This window comes from Mixophyes fleayi, chromosome 6 (assembly GCF_038048845.1).
Source record: "Mixophyes fleayi isolate aMixFle1 chromosome 6, aMixFle1.hap1, whole genome shotgun sequence".
Classification (NCBI taxonomy): domain Eukaryota; kingdom Metazoa; phylum Chordata; class Amphibia; order Anura; family Limnodynastidae; genus Mixophyes; species Mixophyes fleayi.
Window position 1 is genome coordinate 59,129,362 of NC_134407.1, and position 16,355 is coordinate 59,145,716.

The 16,355-nt window shown below is 43.2% G+C and overlaps 1 protein-coding gene across 33 annotated transcripts in view; it reads left to right on the forward strand.

Moving 5' to 3' along the window:
- The first annotated feature begins 14,277 nt into the window (after positions 1 to 14,277).
- The window catches only part of CAMK2G (calcium/calmodulin dependent protein kinase II gamma), a 182,854-nt gene continuing 180,776 nt past the window's right edge, over positions 14,278 to 16,355 (forward strand). For 11 of the 33 annotated variants that reach the window (XM_075216654.1, XM_075216653.1, XM_075216646.1 and 8 more), the window contains exon 1: positions 14,279 to 14,645. In XM_075216654.1, the coding sequence (XP_075072755.1) occupies positions 14,581 to 14,645 (65 nt within the window). In that variant the 5' untranslated portion in view covers positions 14,279 to 14,580. Of the gene's footprint in view, positions 14,646 to 16,355 lie in introns of all 33 variants that reach the window. The other 22 variants (XM_075216657.1, XM_075216664.1, XM_075216663.1 and 19 more) reach the window with 4 other exon arrangements.

Sequence of the window (16,355 nt, forward strand, 5' to 3'; positions counted from 1 at the left end):
TGAGCTATTTGATCGCATCAAGGGAGCTCGGATATTTACTAAGTTGGATCTTCGTGGTGCTTACAATTTAATTAGAATCCGTTCCGGTGACGAATGGAAGACCGCGTTTAACACCAGAGATGGGCATTACGAATATTTAGTAATGCCCTTCGGGCTGTGTAATGCCCCCGCTGTTTTCCAGGGTTTCATCAATCAAGATCTTGAGACTTTTATTAGGATGTTCTCTTCAGCCAACCAAGACAACTGGGTAGAATTGCTCCCTTGGGCTGAATTCGCCCATAACAACATGTACCATGAGTCATCATCCAAAACTCCATTCTTTGTGGTTTACGGTCACCATCCGTCTTTTCCGGAATTTCCTGCCCTCCCACCCACCCAAGTTCCTGCTGTGGAGACTGCTTGTCAGACCTTCAAAAATATCTGGTCTCAGGTCAAAACCTGTTTAAAGAAGACATCTAACAAATATAAGTCTTTCGCAGATAAGAAGAGGCGGGCTATTCCACCACTAAAAATTGGAGATCGGGTTTGGTTATCTACCAAAAATATTCGTTTGAAGGTTCCATCTATGAAATTCGCCCCTCGTTTTATTGGTCCATATAGGATCATTCAAGTTATCAATCCAGTATGTGTTAAACTTCTTCTTCCTAAGAATCTTCGGATTTCCAATGCCTTCCATGTGTCCTTACTCAAACCTCTTATTATCAATCGTTTCTCGACTCCTCCCTCAGCACCGCAGCCAGTTCAAGTTCATCAGGAGGAGGATTTCGAGATTACTGAGGTATTGGATGCAAAAATTTCGCGAGGAGTCCTCCGTTTCCTCGTTCATTGGAAGGGCTTTGGTCCTGAAGAGCGTTCATGGATCAAAGCTGAAGATCTTAATGCTCCTGCCCTTCTGAAGAAGTTTTATTCCAAAAATCCGGACAAGCCCGGTTCCAGGCGTTCTGTGCCCACCTTTAAAAGGGGGGGTACTGTCACTCACCGGACTGTGAGTGCTTCTTCCCGGACTATTAGGAACCGTGGACGTCCTCTATCCTGAGGGACTGCGCATGCGCAGCCCTTTCCAAACCTTCAGTGTATGTTCCTTTAACTTAATTGGCAGATCAGGCAACCTCCCTATATTAAGCACCTGTGGTCAACACCACGTTGCCTGATCTTGGAGTCTCATTCCCCATGAGTCTCTGAAGGTGTTCCTGTGTTTCCTCGTTTATTCAGCCCAGCTGATTCCTGTGGTTTCCAAACCACTTCTACCTCTGTGGTTTCCAAACCACTTCTACTACTGTGGTTCCCATACCACTTCTACCATCTACTGTATCATCGTGACTGTGAGCTGATTCCTATCCGCTGCCTCCGTGCACTACAGTCTTCAAACCACTTCTCCTACTGTGGTTCCCATACCACTTCTACCATCTACTGTATCATCGTGACTGTGAGCTGATTCCTATCCGCTGCCTCCGTGCACTACAGTCTTCTAACCACTTCTACTCTACCATTTATTATTGGGACTGTTAGCTGATGCCTATCCGCTGCCTCCGTGCACTACAGTCTTCAACCTGCAACTCGTCTGTGTTTCATCATCGTGACTGCTAGCTGATTCCTATCCGCTGCCTCCGTGCACTACAGTCTTCAACCTGCAACTCGTCTGTGTTTCATCATCGTGACTGCTAGCTGATTCCTATCCGCTGCCTCCGTGCACTACAGTCTTCAACCTGCAACCCGTCTGTGTTTCATCGTGACTGTTTGGCTGATTCCTATCCGCTGCCTCTGTGCGCTTCAGTCTTCAGTCCTTGTCAACGCTCCCGTGTTTCCTTGAGTCTGCCTCCACTATTGCTACCCGCTATTCTCCGTGATCAACAGTGCCTGTTCAACTCTGCTCTCCCGTGTCCCATCGTTACTGCACCTGCTGGTTGCTATTGGCTACCTCCGTGTTCCCGCAGAGACCCGCTGCTGCTACTCCTCAGCACTACTCATCCATCTACTGCTGATCCGCTCTCCACGCTTTCCTGTGTTCCCTGCTGGTCTACCTACCCGTGCGCTGCACCTACTAGACCACCGCTTCACCCATCCAGGGACTTCGCATCCTGCCGGCCTCCTGCCGTTCAGGTATCTCTGCACTCCTGTCTGACTGCCTCCTGAACCACGGTATGCATACTTCTCATTGACTGTGCTGTGTATTGCATACCTTGCTGGACTGTGTTGGTTCTCCTCTGGAGTGTACTATCCGCTGAGTCTATTGCCATCATTGACTGTGTTGGTTCTCCTCTGGAGTGTACTATCTGCTGACTCTACTGCCATCATTGACTGTGTTATCTCATGCCGGATTACTTCAAGAGACTTTCTATATTGGCAGTGTTGTTCAGTCATTTATACATTTATATTGTGCATATTACTGTGGATCAAAGTCAAGGTGCCCGTGTATATATTGTGTTGCAGTCTCTTCCCGTGCACCTCCTCACATATATATTCAGTGGTACAACTTGCTAGTGGCAGACCACTGACCCCTGTTTCCAGTTTCACCTGCTCCAGTATCCTCTCACATAGCAGTGGTACAACTTGCTAACGCAGACCACTGACTCCCCGGATACCTCCACTTGGATTCCATTCCTTCACTCAGACAGCGGTACAACTTGCTATCCGCAGACCGCTGACTCTCATCACCTCCTCGTTTCTGTTGGACATTCCTCCTCACTATAGCAGTGGTACAACTTGCTACCGCAGACCACTGACTACCTTCACGTGTCCTTTGTCCATACAGTTCCTCGTGTATTACTACCTCCATATTGCCAGTGCTCCTAGTCATAGACTTTCCTGAGCATCTCATCATCTGCTATTTCCTGTTCCGTGATCACCCTGCTACCAGAGTACCATATTACCACCTATACTGCTCTGGTAAGCCTATCACCTGGTGATCCCTGGGTAAAGACTCCTAGTGCCCGTGACATTGGCTCTATGGAATAGACTGCTGCTCCATATTATGTGAGCTCTTAATGAAATAGGACCAGTCCCTCCCCAGGGTCTATATTTTAATTCACTTGTTTTCCTACTTTTTCACCTTTTTAAAGATAATTTTCCTATTACCAATGTATCAATGAATGCTTTTTAAAGGTTACCAAGAAAGAATAGTGTTAATCGACACCTTTTGGATAAAGGACTGGAGTGCTTCATTGCTCAACTCTTGCTCTATTAAACGATTCCATACATGTTAAAAAAAAAAGCACCCCCTCAGAACTGGACACAATAATCTGAAAATGTGACCAGTGAGGATGGTCCAAAACCTGGTGTGGAGCCAAGATCCTCTGTGTCACAGGAATTACAGCAGATAAGTAGGTGTGAAGGCAGGTTCCTTAAGTAATAATGCTTATTAGCTCAGGAAGTCCTAAAATGGACAGCTACATGCACTGGTTTGAGGTACTAGTGATACCCAGAAAGGTACAGATGGAATAATACATTTCAGTGTAAAACAGGACTCTTTAAATACAATTTTGGAAATAGCTTGGCAAGAGGCGATCCGGCCTCCTGCCCCTTGAACCAATCCAGACTAATTCATGCAGCCTGCACACAAATCAGCCTTGAGGGGTTTAACACCTTTTTACATTGCTTCTAGTGATGCCACTATGTCTGAGGTTTTCTATTGAATGTTTAATATCAGGATATAACATTTCTATAATCTTGCTTTGAACGCAATTTAACTTGCAAAATTTCATCTGTGATCACTTGCCAGGAAGTATAATTACCCCCTCCTATCTTTCAGGCTCAACAGACGTTTTGGTCACTCAGCGATGAAAAAGTCTAATTAACATGAGATTATCTGTCTCTAGACAGTTGCAAAACCCAAACATGATATACTGTCTCCGAAATCAATACATTTCCATACAAACACATACCAATATAAAAAGATAAGTACATTTGCAATGATATAAATTGGTGCCTGCACCACTAATTAAAATACATTTCTACAATAAATTAGAGATGCTCAGGCTCAGTTCCCCGAGAACAGAAAACACACCCGAACTTAGCAGATCCGAGTACTGAGCCGAGTCAACTCGGTACTTTCGCGCGCCCCCGGAATTGAAACAAAGCAAAACGTCAGTTATGTTGTCGGATCTCGTAAGTTTTGGATTCTGTAAATACCGCCCTCCACGGCGATCCAGCGCCATTTCACAGAGGGACACAGAAGGGGTAGCACAGTTCTTGGCAGTCTCTAGTGCAGTTGGGCAGCGTCATAGCTAGAAAAGAAAGAAGAGGGGTAGCAGTGATTTTCAAAGTCTCCAGTGACATTCAGGAGGGTTCCATTGCTGAAATAGAAATAATAGGGCTGGCAGTCTTGGTCTAAAGCTGCAGTGACATTGTACTCTGTTATATAGCTAACACACCAACAGGACGGCTCCATTGCTAATTATCATTGCTGAAATAGAAATACTAGGGCTGGCAGTCTTGGTCTAAATCTGCAGTCACATTGTACAGTGTTATATAGCTCACACACCAACAGGACAGATCCATTGATAATTGTCATTGCTAAAGCCTATGTTCAAGTGCATAGTGGTTTTAAGTCAGGGAAACAAAAATGTAAATAAAAAGCTTGTACCTTTTTAAAGAAAAAAAACACCTTTCTAATAATGGAGAAAGTTTACTGTAGTAAAACATAAAATTGCCAACGTGCCATTCTACCCAAAATATTACCAAGCATACCAGCATCAGGTAGCTCCCTTCTCTCAGCTAGATCTCTACACCTGCAATCTACACTGTCATCATATTCATCCTCATCAGTGTGTACAGCATCCTCAATTAATACTAATTCATCCCCGCTGGAATCCACCATCACAGAAGTCTGTGTAGTTTGATGTAATTGCTGGTAATAGCCTTCCTAATGAAATTTGTAGTTCATTTTACAGAAGAGCTGTCACGATTTTTGGGCAATTCTTTTAGACTAGACCAAATGTCAAAACGTTGTGCAGACTCATCTGCATCAACATTGGGCGTCTTGGGAAAGCTAAGTTTTTTCCTAACAGCAGTTTCTAGAGAAACTGAAGGAGGAGACGTCATTGTGTCATGTACCACTTGAGCTGCCAGCTTGCTGACCAGGAGCTCATTGCATCTCTTGAGATCTAGGTCAGTTGGAAAGAAAGAGAAGACATAGCTCTTAAACCTAGGATCAAGCACAGTTGCCAAAATGCAATGATCCGAATATGTTGATAACTCTTGGATCCTGGCGAAGCGAATAAAGTGCTTAATCTACAAGTCGAACATAATTAGCGGAATTGCTTTGTTTCATTTCCTCCTTCAATTTCTCTTGCTGCTTTTCAAAAAGTCTAATTAGGGGAATCACTTGACTCAGGCTAACATTGTCTGCACTCTCTTCACAGGTGACTACTTCGAGTGGTTTCAGCACCTTGCACAACACAGAAAGTATTCTCCACTGCACTGGACTAAAATACATTCCCTCTAAATTCTAATCTTCTTGCAGCTGCTGCATTCTCCTACATGCTGTTGCATAATCACGAAAATGACTCTAAATATTTCGGGACACACACAGCATCTCCTGCATGTCATTGTCATTTTGTAAAAAGTTCTGTACCACCAAGTTGATTGTGTGAGCAAAACAAGGAATGTGATGTAATTCCCTCCGCTGTAATGCTTTAACAATATTGGAGGCATTATCAGAAATCACATAATCTCAGGAGAGTCCAGGAAGGATAAGCCATGTTGCAATGACATCCCTTAGTTTTTCAAACAGGTTGTCAGCGGTATTACCTCTGACCTGCGCCTTGTCTCGTCTCTGATAACAACCTCTCACTCCCGCCTTCAAGACTTCTCCCGTGCTGCTCCCCACTTATGGAATTCCCTACCACGCTCAATCAGACTTTCCCATAGCCTTCAAATCTTTAGATGCTCTTTGAAAACCCATCTCTTTTTTAGAGGTGACCTTATCCTCGATAACACTATTCACACTAATGCACCCTCACAACTATCCCAAGCTCCACTCTGAGCCACACTCGCTCCTCTTGTTTCAGCTGTGCCCTCTTCCCTTTAGAATATAAGCTCTCTAATGAGCAGGGTCCTACATACCCTTTGTTTTCATGTCTCCATTAATTTTGTCTGCCTTGTCTTACGTATGTCCTGTTTTATGTATGTCCTTGTCTTCCCTACTGTATGGCGCTGTGGAGCCTTACAAATCTATGATAATAATAATAATATGCCTCTTAGTGAAGCAGATGATACACAGAGTAGCCTGCCTCTGAAAAATGTGACATTCTTGGGTACATGCTGCTGTTGTCCCTGCTGGCGAAGGCAGATCGCCAACCCAGTGATTTGTCACAATCATAATCTTTAGTTTGCCCAGTTCCCCTTGTCCTCATATATGTGGTTAAGTGTACAGTGGGTAGAAAGGCATTTTGTAGCCCAAAAATTACACTTTTCTAGTAAAATGGTGTCGTAATGGAATTTGGTAAGGGGGAAAGAAGTAACTGTCTAAAACCAGCTGCATTAATAGCGGATATTGGATGCAGATCTAATACTAGCATAGTCGCCATGGCGTCTGTGATCCGCTTTGCGACTACATAGGCAAACCGAGGGGGGTTTCCTAGTGCCTCTCCTTAGAAACTTGGATGCAGGACTAACTCTGATCACTTGTGAGGCTTTTGATGATGAAGGTGTTGGGGGTGTAGATTGCAGATGCTGGGATCTAGCTGAGAGAAGGGAGGTAGCTGATGCTGGACTGCTTGTTGTTATTTTTTAGCATAAGTTTCTGATTTTCACAAAACCTTTCAATGAATTTGCTTCAAATGGCGTAACATGGATGAGGTTCCTAGATGGGTAAGGTCTCTACCTCTACTGACTGTGGCTTTACAATGCTACAAATGGCTAGACAACTGTTATCAGGATTTGTGTAAAAATAATTCCACACATAAGAGGTGGATTTTTTGGTCTTATGCCCAGGCATGACAATGGCCTTCTTCTTATCACTGACAAGAACTGCTTCCACTGGTGCATGACTTGCCACAGTAGTGTTCATTAACAGCACTGTTTGCTTAGGTGCCTTAAGCCCATTGTTAGCTCATTTTGTGGGGCCCAAACAAATCAAGCACTTCAGCCACAAAAGTGGCACTACTTGTCGCTGGAGTGCTTACTTTGTTAAACTGTACATGTCCTTTTCAACATATTACATAAGGGTGGGTGGGACAATTCCATCTTGCACCACTTTTCTTTTCTGCCACTGCTGTGGGGCAATGTTTCCTAGATGTGCTATGAACTGCTGTGTGTTTGTGTCATTGCTCTGTCGCTTAACATCCAGCCAGGTCGCTGCAGCCTTTGTTTGAAAGTGTATGAAAATAATATTGTGACCTGTGAGGTGGTCAAAATTGACTGCAAATAACTTGAAATTAGTGTTATTGAGGTTAATAATAATGTAGGAAAAAAACCCAAGATTATGTGATTTTAGCAAAATAAAAATGGGGATTTTAGAAACAAAATAGGGATTCAAAACCAAAACACGCTTTGGCGGTTTTGCCAAAACCAAAACACGAAGTTAATCCAGATTCAAAACCAGAACACGTGGGTCAGTAAACATCTCTACAATAAATTATTTCTAAATGATCCAGCCACAATCAGGCTTTGGCCTCTTTTGAAAAGGGATGACTGTTCCATTTTTTAGGTTCATTTTATATAGGAAAGCACATATATAGGTAAATAGTTACTTGTGTCATAAATACATTCAAATGTGGGTTAGTGACACATGAAATAAAGATAGTGCCATTGTTTAATCAACCTCATGATTTATTAAATATATTTCTTTAAAACCTTTCCAGTCAGGGTACCAGTCGCGGATCTCCTTACCATTCAAAAATATTTAGCAGAATTTATCTGAAACAGAAAGTAGCGCTTCTCAAATGGCTCACGACTTGGAAGTTAAGAGGGTTTTCCGATTTAAAAGGTAATTATTGGGCTGCCCATCTTAGTCAAATTGTGGCCTCTCTTGCTCCTCCATCCTCCCTTTCCTCCTCCTCTAACCATTGCCCCAGCTATACTTAATAACCACCCCTCCCTACCAACTCCATAACACATACAATTTGCATTATTACACAATCTATAAAAATTTAGTTGATCATCTGGTTTATATTAAGATTACATTTTGAATACTTTCAAGCTGTTTTCTATGTTTGTACGTAATCCAAGATTGTTAAATAAAAAGTAAAAAATAAATAAAATAGTGACAATAAAAGAGGTTTGACCAGTCAATATCTTATGCGAAAAATATAAACGTCAAAATTATTAAAGGGTGTGCCAGTAAAATGGTAGTAGGCTGGACTTTGACAAGATGTTTTATTCTTTCTACCATACGCATTTCCATGTGGAGCCACAATACTGCAAACGGGCAGGTCCAAGAAATGGAATTGGGTGTGTACTGTTTTAGGCCCCAAATAAGTGTATTTCTTCATGATAAATGTACTGCATACCCATATATTTTCTGGTTCATAAATGACCCCCATTATTGAGTTTTTATTACAAAGCCTGCTGTCAGAGCATAATATTCACCAGAAAACCACTGTGTTTGTCTCTTTCCCACAATGCACTAATCTCATCCAAAGCACTCATGTGAATCTTATTAATTTGTGATAATTCTCTCACAACTGAATGACTTTTTTGGTATACTTACCAACTTTTTATTCTTTCCTTCCGGGAGATCCCGGAGGGAAAATGAAGTGTGAGGACAGAGGGGTGGAAAGCGTCATTTTGCCATCGGGAGGCCCAGGCTAAAATGACCCAATTCACCGCGAATTGCGACATTGAGGCTCCCATCCTGCTCACCTCACTAGGAAGTGGCCAGTGTGGAGAGAATGGCTTGCTCTCCCGGGAGTCCTACCCGTAATTCAGGAGCCTCCCGGACATTTTGAGTGCTCAAGCATGGGTAAAGAGTGTCAAACATACTTGCTAGTGCCTAACAGTTTTAGGCTAGTGTGCCTTTACCTATTTTTACAGGGAAAGTAATATCTATTTGTAAGTGTAACTTATTCTCACTATATTTCTGCAATTGCACAGGAAAAGTGTAAGATAACTTATACTAAATATTTTCCCCTGCATATTTGCATTCATTCATTTGCAGTTGTGGTCATATTGATTCTCAGCAGAGTTAGCAAGTTTTCTATGTAGTTTCTCTTTAAACATGGACGGGCAAGGGTTCAAACATTCCTTTCGGTGAGTAACTCTAAAATCTGGATTATTTCCAAACATATGAAGAAGGTAGAGCATAACATTTTAATCCACTTGCTTAAGCATGCCTGCAATTGGCTATAAGAATAATGTGTCAAGTAATTTAATTCTAAAGTACATTGGAAACTAGAATGAAAAAAAAAATCTAGATTTTATTAAAACAAATGCTTTATAATTCAGCGATTTTATCAATGTTTGTGCAAATACAATGCTGACAATACAATGACAGTGGTACCATGATGAGGGTAGGAACCTTTCTTCATAGTCCATCTAGGGAAAACAGCAACCAGATAGACAGCTGTTGCTTCTACCAATAGCTATATTTGTTAAATGGAGCGATATGTGTTTATGGGAATTAGGGCACACTAAAAGCATTGCTGTAAACATCTATGAAAGCGGAGGTCCCCATCAAGGTCTGTTTTTTGTGTGTTAGCTGTCAGAGCATATGAGGAGCACTTCAAGGTACTGGTAGGCTGAGGGCAGAGAAGACATTAGTAAATCCCATCTCAGTGGAACATATGGTTTATAAAGGTTCTACTCTTCTCATTCATGCAGACTTGTCCTTTTCACAGGGGAGCATTGTGCTGTTCCCTCCACTTTCTCTAGGACGCAGCTATCAACATAACAGCACAGGGAAGGATAGTCTGCCCTATATACTTACCATCAGAGAAAGGTAATTAGAATGGTCTCTGCACAGGATCTCTTCTGGTTTATTGTGTGAGGTGGCGCACTGTGCTGGCATATTGTATGTTTACTGGTCACTTCTATTATAATGTGTGGGTCTAAAAGGTTGTGCTAGTGTCACTGATGGAGTAACAGGGATGGAAACAGTTTAAAAAACGAATAACTATTGTCGTTAATCGCATTAGTTTACCACTCAAGAAAACGGTTTTCAGTTTACTCAAGAAATACTTCCTTATCTTCTGTAAAAAAAAACCTCTGTTAGACATATGTATCACTATGTGTTATTCAGACACTACCATGGCAGATGTCCTAGTCATATGCACAATGGGCTTGATTCATCTTCATGCCCTCCCTTGCATGAAATTGCTGTGCGCATGCTCAGAAATGGACCTTATGCCAGTAAACGCAATTGCATCTAATTCATGTCCAAACACAAATGTCACTTCCGAATGGCTACAACTTGAAGGGTGGAACAGGGGAGGGAAGGACCAGACGCACGTAAATAATGTGCAGTAAGGACGTGCTAAGGTGGATTACATGCACATTCGTCCAATTCATGGTCTGGATGTGTCTTTTAGCCGTATCACTTGCACCAGCTGCAGGGAAGGTATAAGTGCCGACTAATTGTGATGACTGACACGTATGTATGCCACAACATGTGTTTGCAAGTAAGAAAAACTATAAAAATGCACTTTACGTATATCACACATTAAGAACAGGCTGAGTTATGTATTTCATGTAAAAAAAAATGACATACATTTTTATTAATGATTATAGTTGAAAATTAACTTTATTTTTTTATCTTTTGGAAGCTTTCCGACAGGACTTCTTATTGCACATACATATCCTGTATTATTGTGTTCTGGCTGTATACGGCAATTAACGCATAGCCAGAGCGTACTTATAATCATATTCAAATGAAAACGTTTCTTGAGATCCGCAAGTTACGTCTGATTTTTTTTTAAGCACAAGTTGCATTTACATTGCACTCGAAGATGAATCAGGCCCAATATGTATAGCTTCCTTCTAGCCACTTACACACAGATTTTGCTTTACATTCATACAATATAAATAGATAACCATATATGTCAATAATAGGGACAATGATACTTATGTCAGGAAACATGCAGATGTATAGTCATTTGAGGCGTTATATATATTAACATAACAATCTTCTCTGAATGCTGCAGCTGGTGTGTGTGTGTGATATAGATATATATTTTATTCCAGACTCCAGTACAATTCCCATGTTAACAGCATTATCTCAGCATTCACTTATATTGCAGTAATATCCTAGTATAACAATCTAGCAGATTCTTTATACTGCTTGCACTCAATACAATATCTCTGCTCCCAAATATCTTGCGCAATACAATATTACTGCAGCCAGTGTTAAAATCCTATTTTTCACAGCACTACCAACTACAGCTCCCATTCTGCAGTCACAAACCTCCATATAACCCTCATATGTATCTCATATATTGTTATATTACTCCACATTGCAACCAAATCAACCAATATGCAGCCAAATTAAATCGATATGAAATAGTGTCAGGGTTCCCAGTATGAATACCAGAGATAAAGTCTTTATTTAAAACACTGATCACACAGGTTTAAACTAAATGCAGTCAAAAGTAAAGCAGCAAGCACAAGTCCATAGGTACAGCAGGAACAAACCAGGATTACCAGGTTTAGCTGAGGAGCAGGACTTAATGGATACCAGGCAAAATGAGATAGCTGCAGGTACTGGATATCAGGATTACCAGGTTTAGCTGGGCAGCTGGACACCAGGCACAAAAGGATAACTGCAAGTACATGATATCCAGGTTTAACTGGGAAGCTGGAGACACTGAATACTAAGCACAATAGGATGACTGTAAGCACAGGATACCAGGTTTACCAGATTTAGCTGAGAATCTGGAGACCAGGCACAATAGGATGACTGCAGCACAGGATACCAGGTTTAGCTCAGCAGCTGGAGACTAGGCACAACAGGATGATCCACAGAAGAATCAGACAGGCAGGAGGTTAGGCAAGCCAGGGTCATAGTTCGGAGGATCCACATCAATACCACGGACTAGCCAGGAGCAAAGTCAAACAAAGTAGGGTCTAGTTCACAAGAAAAGATGCAAAGTAACGGAATAAACAGGAGTCAGATACAAGGGGCCAATCAAGACTGCTCACAGGCTTATCAGAGAGAGACCAGCAGCAAAAAAAATTGAAGAACTGGTCCAGTTTGCAGGAAAAGGCAGCCTTATAAAGGCCAGGCACAGGTGATCATGATCCAATGATGAGAACCCCTTGCAGGCAGGATCTGGTATAAGCAAAGCAGCATCCATAGAGAAGATGCTGTATTGCAGACAGGCAAATTGTGACGTACAGATTATATGTTCCGTATGCTAACTGTATAACCCACACTCTCCATATACACTCTCACAACATAAACCAAATGCTCATGAATTTCATAAATACCAGTCTCGTACACATCACAAACTATATGCAGTCCCCATATGCTGTACATATGCCACATATATGGTTAACAAATCTATGCCCCATATATGCTCCATTTCCCCTACATGCTGTGTCCTATTACGCTGCTGTCCCCTATGCAGGCTGTTTGTCCTCTATGCAGTCTCTACATGGCTCCATATATGCTTGATGTGTCCTCATTACATATAGGTTGCTGTATCCTCTATTCAGGCTGGCTGTCCCCTATGCAGGCTCTACATGCCCTCATATATGCTTGCTGTATTCCCATTAATATCCTCTATACATAGATGTCTCCTGTAGAGTCTGGTGCTCCCAGGATACTCCATGTTCATGTGTCCCTGATGACATCACACGTGTATACTGTGTTTGTCAGCCAGGTGTGACAATATCACATCTGGCCGGCACATACAATGAAGCCTGTGTCGTTGACACATGCACGATGCCCCCAACCCCCCACTATAGTGGATGGGAGGGGTGGTAGAGGAGAAAGACAACAGGGAGAATGGAGAAGCCGTCCCCTCCTTCACAATTGGTCACTGCTTATTTAACACATTTGGGTTTTATATTGTGCAGCAGCCACCAGAGAATAGTTTTTTTTTTATTGTACAGTAGCCACCAGAAATTAGCTTCAGTATTATACACTAGTCACCAGAGAATATACTCTATTTTGTACCCTAACCACTAGAGCATTGGCTTTGTATAGTCCTATGAATATACTGGGATTTCCAATCATTTTCAATTCACACACCTTCCAGTACATAACAAAATGATTTGCAAACATTGTTATTCATTTTTCAGTTCCTTTATGGGTGAAAAACACCATTTAAACTTACCATACTCTCTGTTGTACAAAGGGTTACTTTTTCTACATACAGCATAAACACTGTTTCACTGCAAAAGAAAATCTAACAGTAGTTGTGGCTGCCTGTCCTATTGTAATACAGTACACAAAGAAAGGTTTGGAATGTGAGATATTACACTTTTGTATTTTCAAACTCTTCTGAAATTGATTGTCTTAAATCTTCTGCATACGATAAGACAGCTTAGAAAAAAACCCTTGAATGTATGTTTATTTTTTTCTGCTATAGAGATTAGAAACAATAATTAATAACAAATCATCTTATAATTTAGGAATATATGAATTAAAAGTGTTTTGAATTCTTCGAAATACAATTAGTAAATATCAATGTATGAAATATTGATTTTTGTTAACCTTGTATTCCCTTTCCATATATTTAATTTAGCAGTTTTGACAGTAATTTAGCTATTATACATAAGTGTGTCTCAGTTCCCTATAATAACCATTGGTGCAACTACGTTTTACAGGAACTGAACATAATGGTTTTTTTAAAAAATTTGCACCCTAAAGACTCCATAGTTCTTCTTTTGCACAGCCTCTCTATTTGAACAATCTGCAGATTATCTCATCTTTCTAGAGATCTGCAAAAAAATGTCTTATTCCATCCACTCTATGACAGATACTGACATATTTTGTAGAACAATTCATTTTTCGAAGGCTGTCCCATAAGCGGATTTATTGTGATCCATTGATTCCCGAATATCTGCAATTTTGAACAAAAACGTTTTTCTTCTATGACCTAAGCGCTGGTTACCCCTCCATTGCACCACTGCATTCATTTCAACTCTTCCACCAGTTTATTTTGTTGTCTTATGTAATTGTCTTGTACTTTAACCCCTTGTGTTGACAATGGTCGCTCACAGCATCACCCACTGATTCCTCTCACTACATTGATTACCTTACACCCCGCACAATGAATCTGTCTTCTCTCCTCTGTCTCTATCCCCCTCCTTAGCTGTCTCCCGTGTCCTCCCCCTTTCCCCCCTGGGCTGGGCGTCCGCAGAAAGGTGGGAGTGTCCCGGAGAAGTCTCGCGGTGCTGGGCTCCCTCCTCCACCTCCTCCCTGGGATAGCAGTGACAGTGCACGGTCAGAGCGGAGTGACACGAGTCATCTCAGCAGGGTCACCCAGGGAAACTAGGGGTATTAGGCAGACGGAGACCAGCAGCGCCCGGCAGCGGGGGAAGAGAAGGTGGGTGCGGGAGGGAGGGATAGCAGGAGCCGCCCCGGAGGAGGAGGAGGGTGAGACGCAGAGGAAGAAGGAGAAGAGATCTCGCCCCGGCTGTTGCCTTCTTACTGACAGCCCGGAGCCCGCCCGATGCGAGATTGGTACACCTGGCACTAGCATGGCCACCACCGCGACCTGCACCCGTTTCACGGACGAATACCAGCTATACGAGGAGCTTGGCAAGTAAGGAGACCCTGGGGACTAGAGGGGGAGAGTGCAGCACCGTAGTGCGGGTAGTACACAAGATGGGACATGTCAGACAGGGGACAGTGCAGAATGGACAGTGTGAAAGAGACTTGTTGGTCTAGAGATAGGGAGAGGAAAGACTTGACAGTAAGGGGGGTACCGCAGACTGGTCTGTAAGATGAGGGGGGTACGGTAGACTGGTCTGTAAGGAGAGAGGGGGGGAGAGTACGGCAGACTGGTCTGTAAGGGGGGGCAGACTGGTCTGTAAAGCCGGGGGGGGGGGTACGGCAGACTGGTCTGTAAGGAGAGAGGGGGGGGGGTACGGCAGACTGGTCTGTAAGGAGAGAGGGGGGGGGGTACGGCAGACTGGTCTGTAAGGAGAGAGGGGGGGGTACGGCAGACTGGTCTGTAAGGAGAGAGGGGGGGTACGGCAGACTGGTCTGTAAGGAGAGAGGGGGGGTACGGCAGACTGGTCTGTAAGGAGAGAGGGGGGGTACGGCAGACTGGTCTGTAAGGAGAGAGGGGGTACGGCAGACTGGTCTGTAAGGAGAGAGGGGGGTACGGCAGACTGGTCTGTAAGGAGAGAGGGGGGTACGGCAGACTGGTCTGTAAGGAGAGAGGGGCTGGTACGGCAGACTGGTCTGTAAGGAGAGGGGGGCTACAGCAGACTGGTCTGTAAGCAGACGTGGTGTACGACAGCCTGTTAAAAAGGGAGAGGGGGTGGGCTACGGCGGACTGGTCTGGGGGGGGGGGGGGGGGCTGGTCTATGGTGTACGACAAGCTGGTCTGCAAGGGGAGGGGGTACTGCATACTGCACGGCAGAACGGACAGGTCAGGGTGGGCTCTGAGGATGACAGGTCGGGCATATATGACAAGTTATCGCATACTCCAGATGTTTTGCGGAAATGTGACAACACAGCGTGGACATCATCGCTGAAGACATTTCTGCCCACATCAGAACTGGTAGAGAGACTAGAGCTCAGCCAGTGCCCGGGATCCAAACCGGAGCACAAGGAGATCCGAGAGGGCTACATGATCAGGACATGCAGGAGTGGGCTGACACAATAGCCAGTGCATACTGTTAGTGCAACTTATTTGTATAAGGGTCTTATAATTTTACATACTTTAAACATGGTTCCCATATAAAGAAGGAGAGAACAGCAGGCAAATTACCAGTATGCACTGGAGCAGCAAAGACAAGGCGCTTATGGAGAATCAAACACATGAAGGGCGCCTGAGGGAAAACTAATTAGCATGTCACACAGGGAGACATAGGAAGAGGGGGTAGATGGTAAACAGCCAGTAGAAGACACAGACCTCAAATGCAGGGTTAGAGACCTTGGTGAGATAATTGTGGACAGCAACTGAACACCCATGGTTTAGACACCAAATAGCTGCATATTGGGCTGAAATGATGCCAAGAAAAGAAGATCCAGATCTGGTATTATGAGAGAGACAAAGATATGAATGAAATACTGTAACTGCATGCAGGCAGCTAGAGCAAGGCCAGACACACAAGGCAGTTTCTGCATAGTGACATTGATTAGTGACCTGACAGGCAAGCTAGTTTCAGCTCAGTGACAGCGTCACATCCCAACACACAGAACAGCAGGTTCTGCCTTTTGAAGAGGAGAGGGGGTATTGAAATTTTAAGAGCAAGCACCAATAGCAGCTGTAGCCCCGGCCTAGACAATAGGACAAAGACCT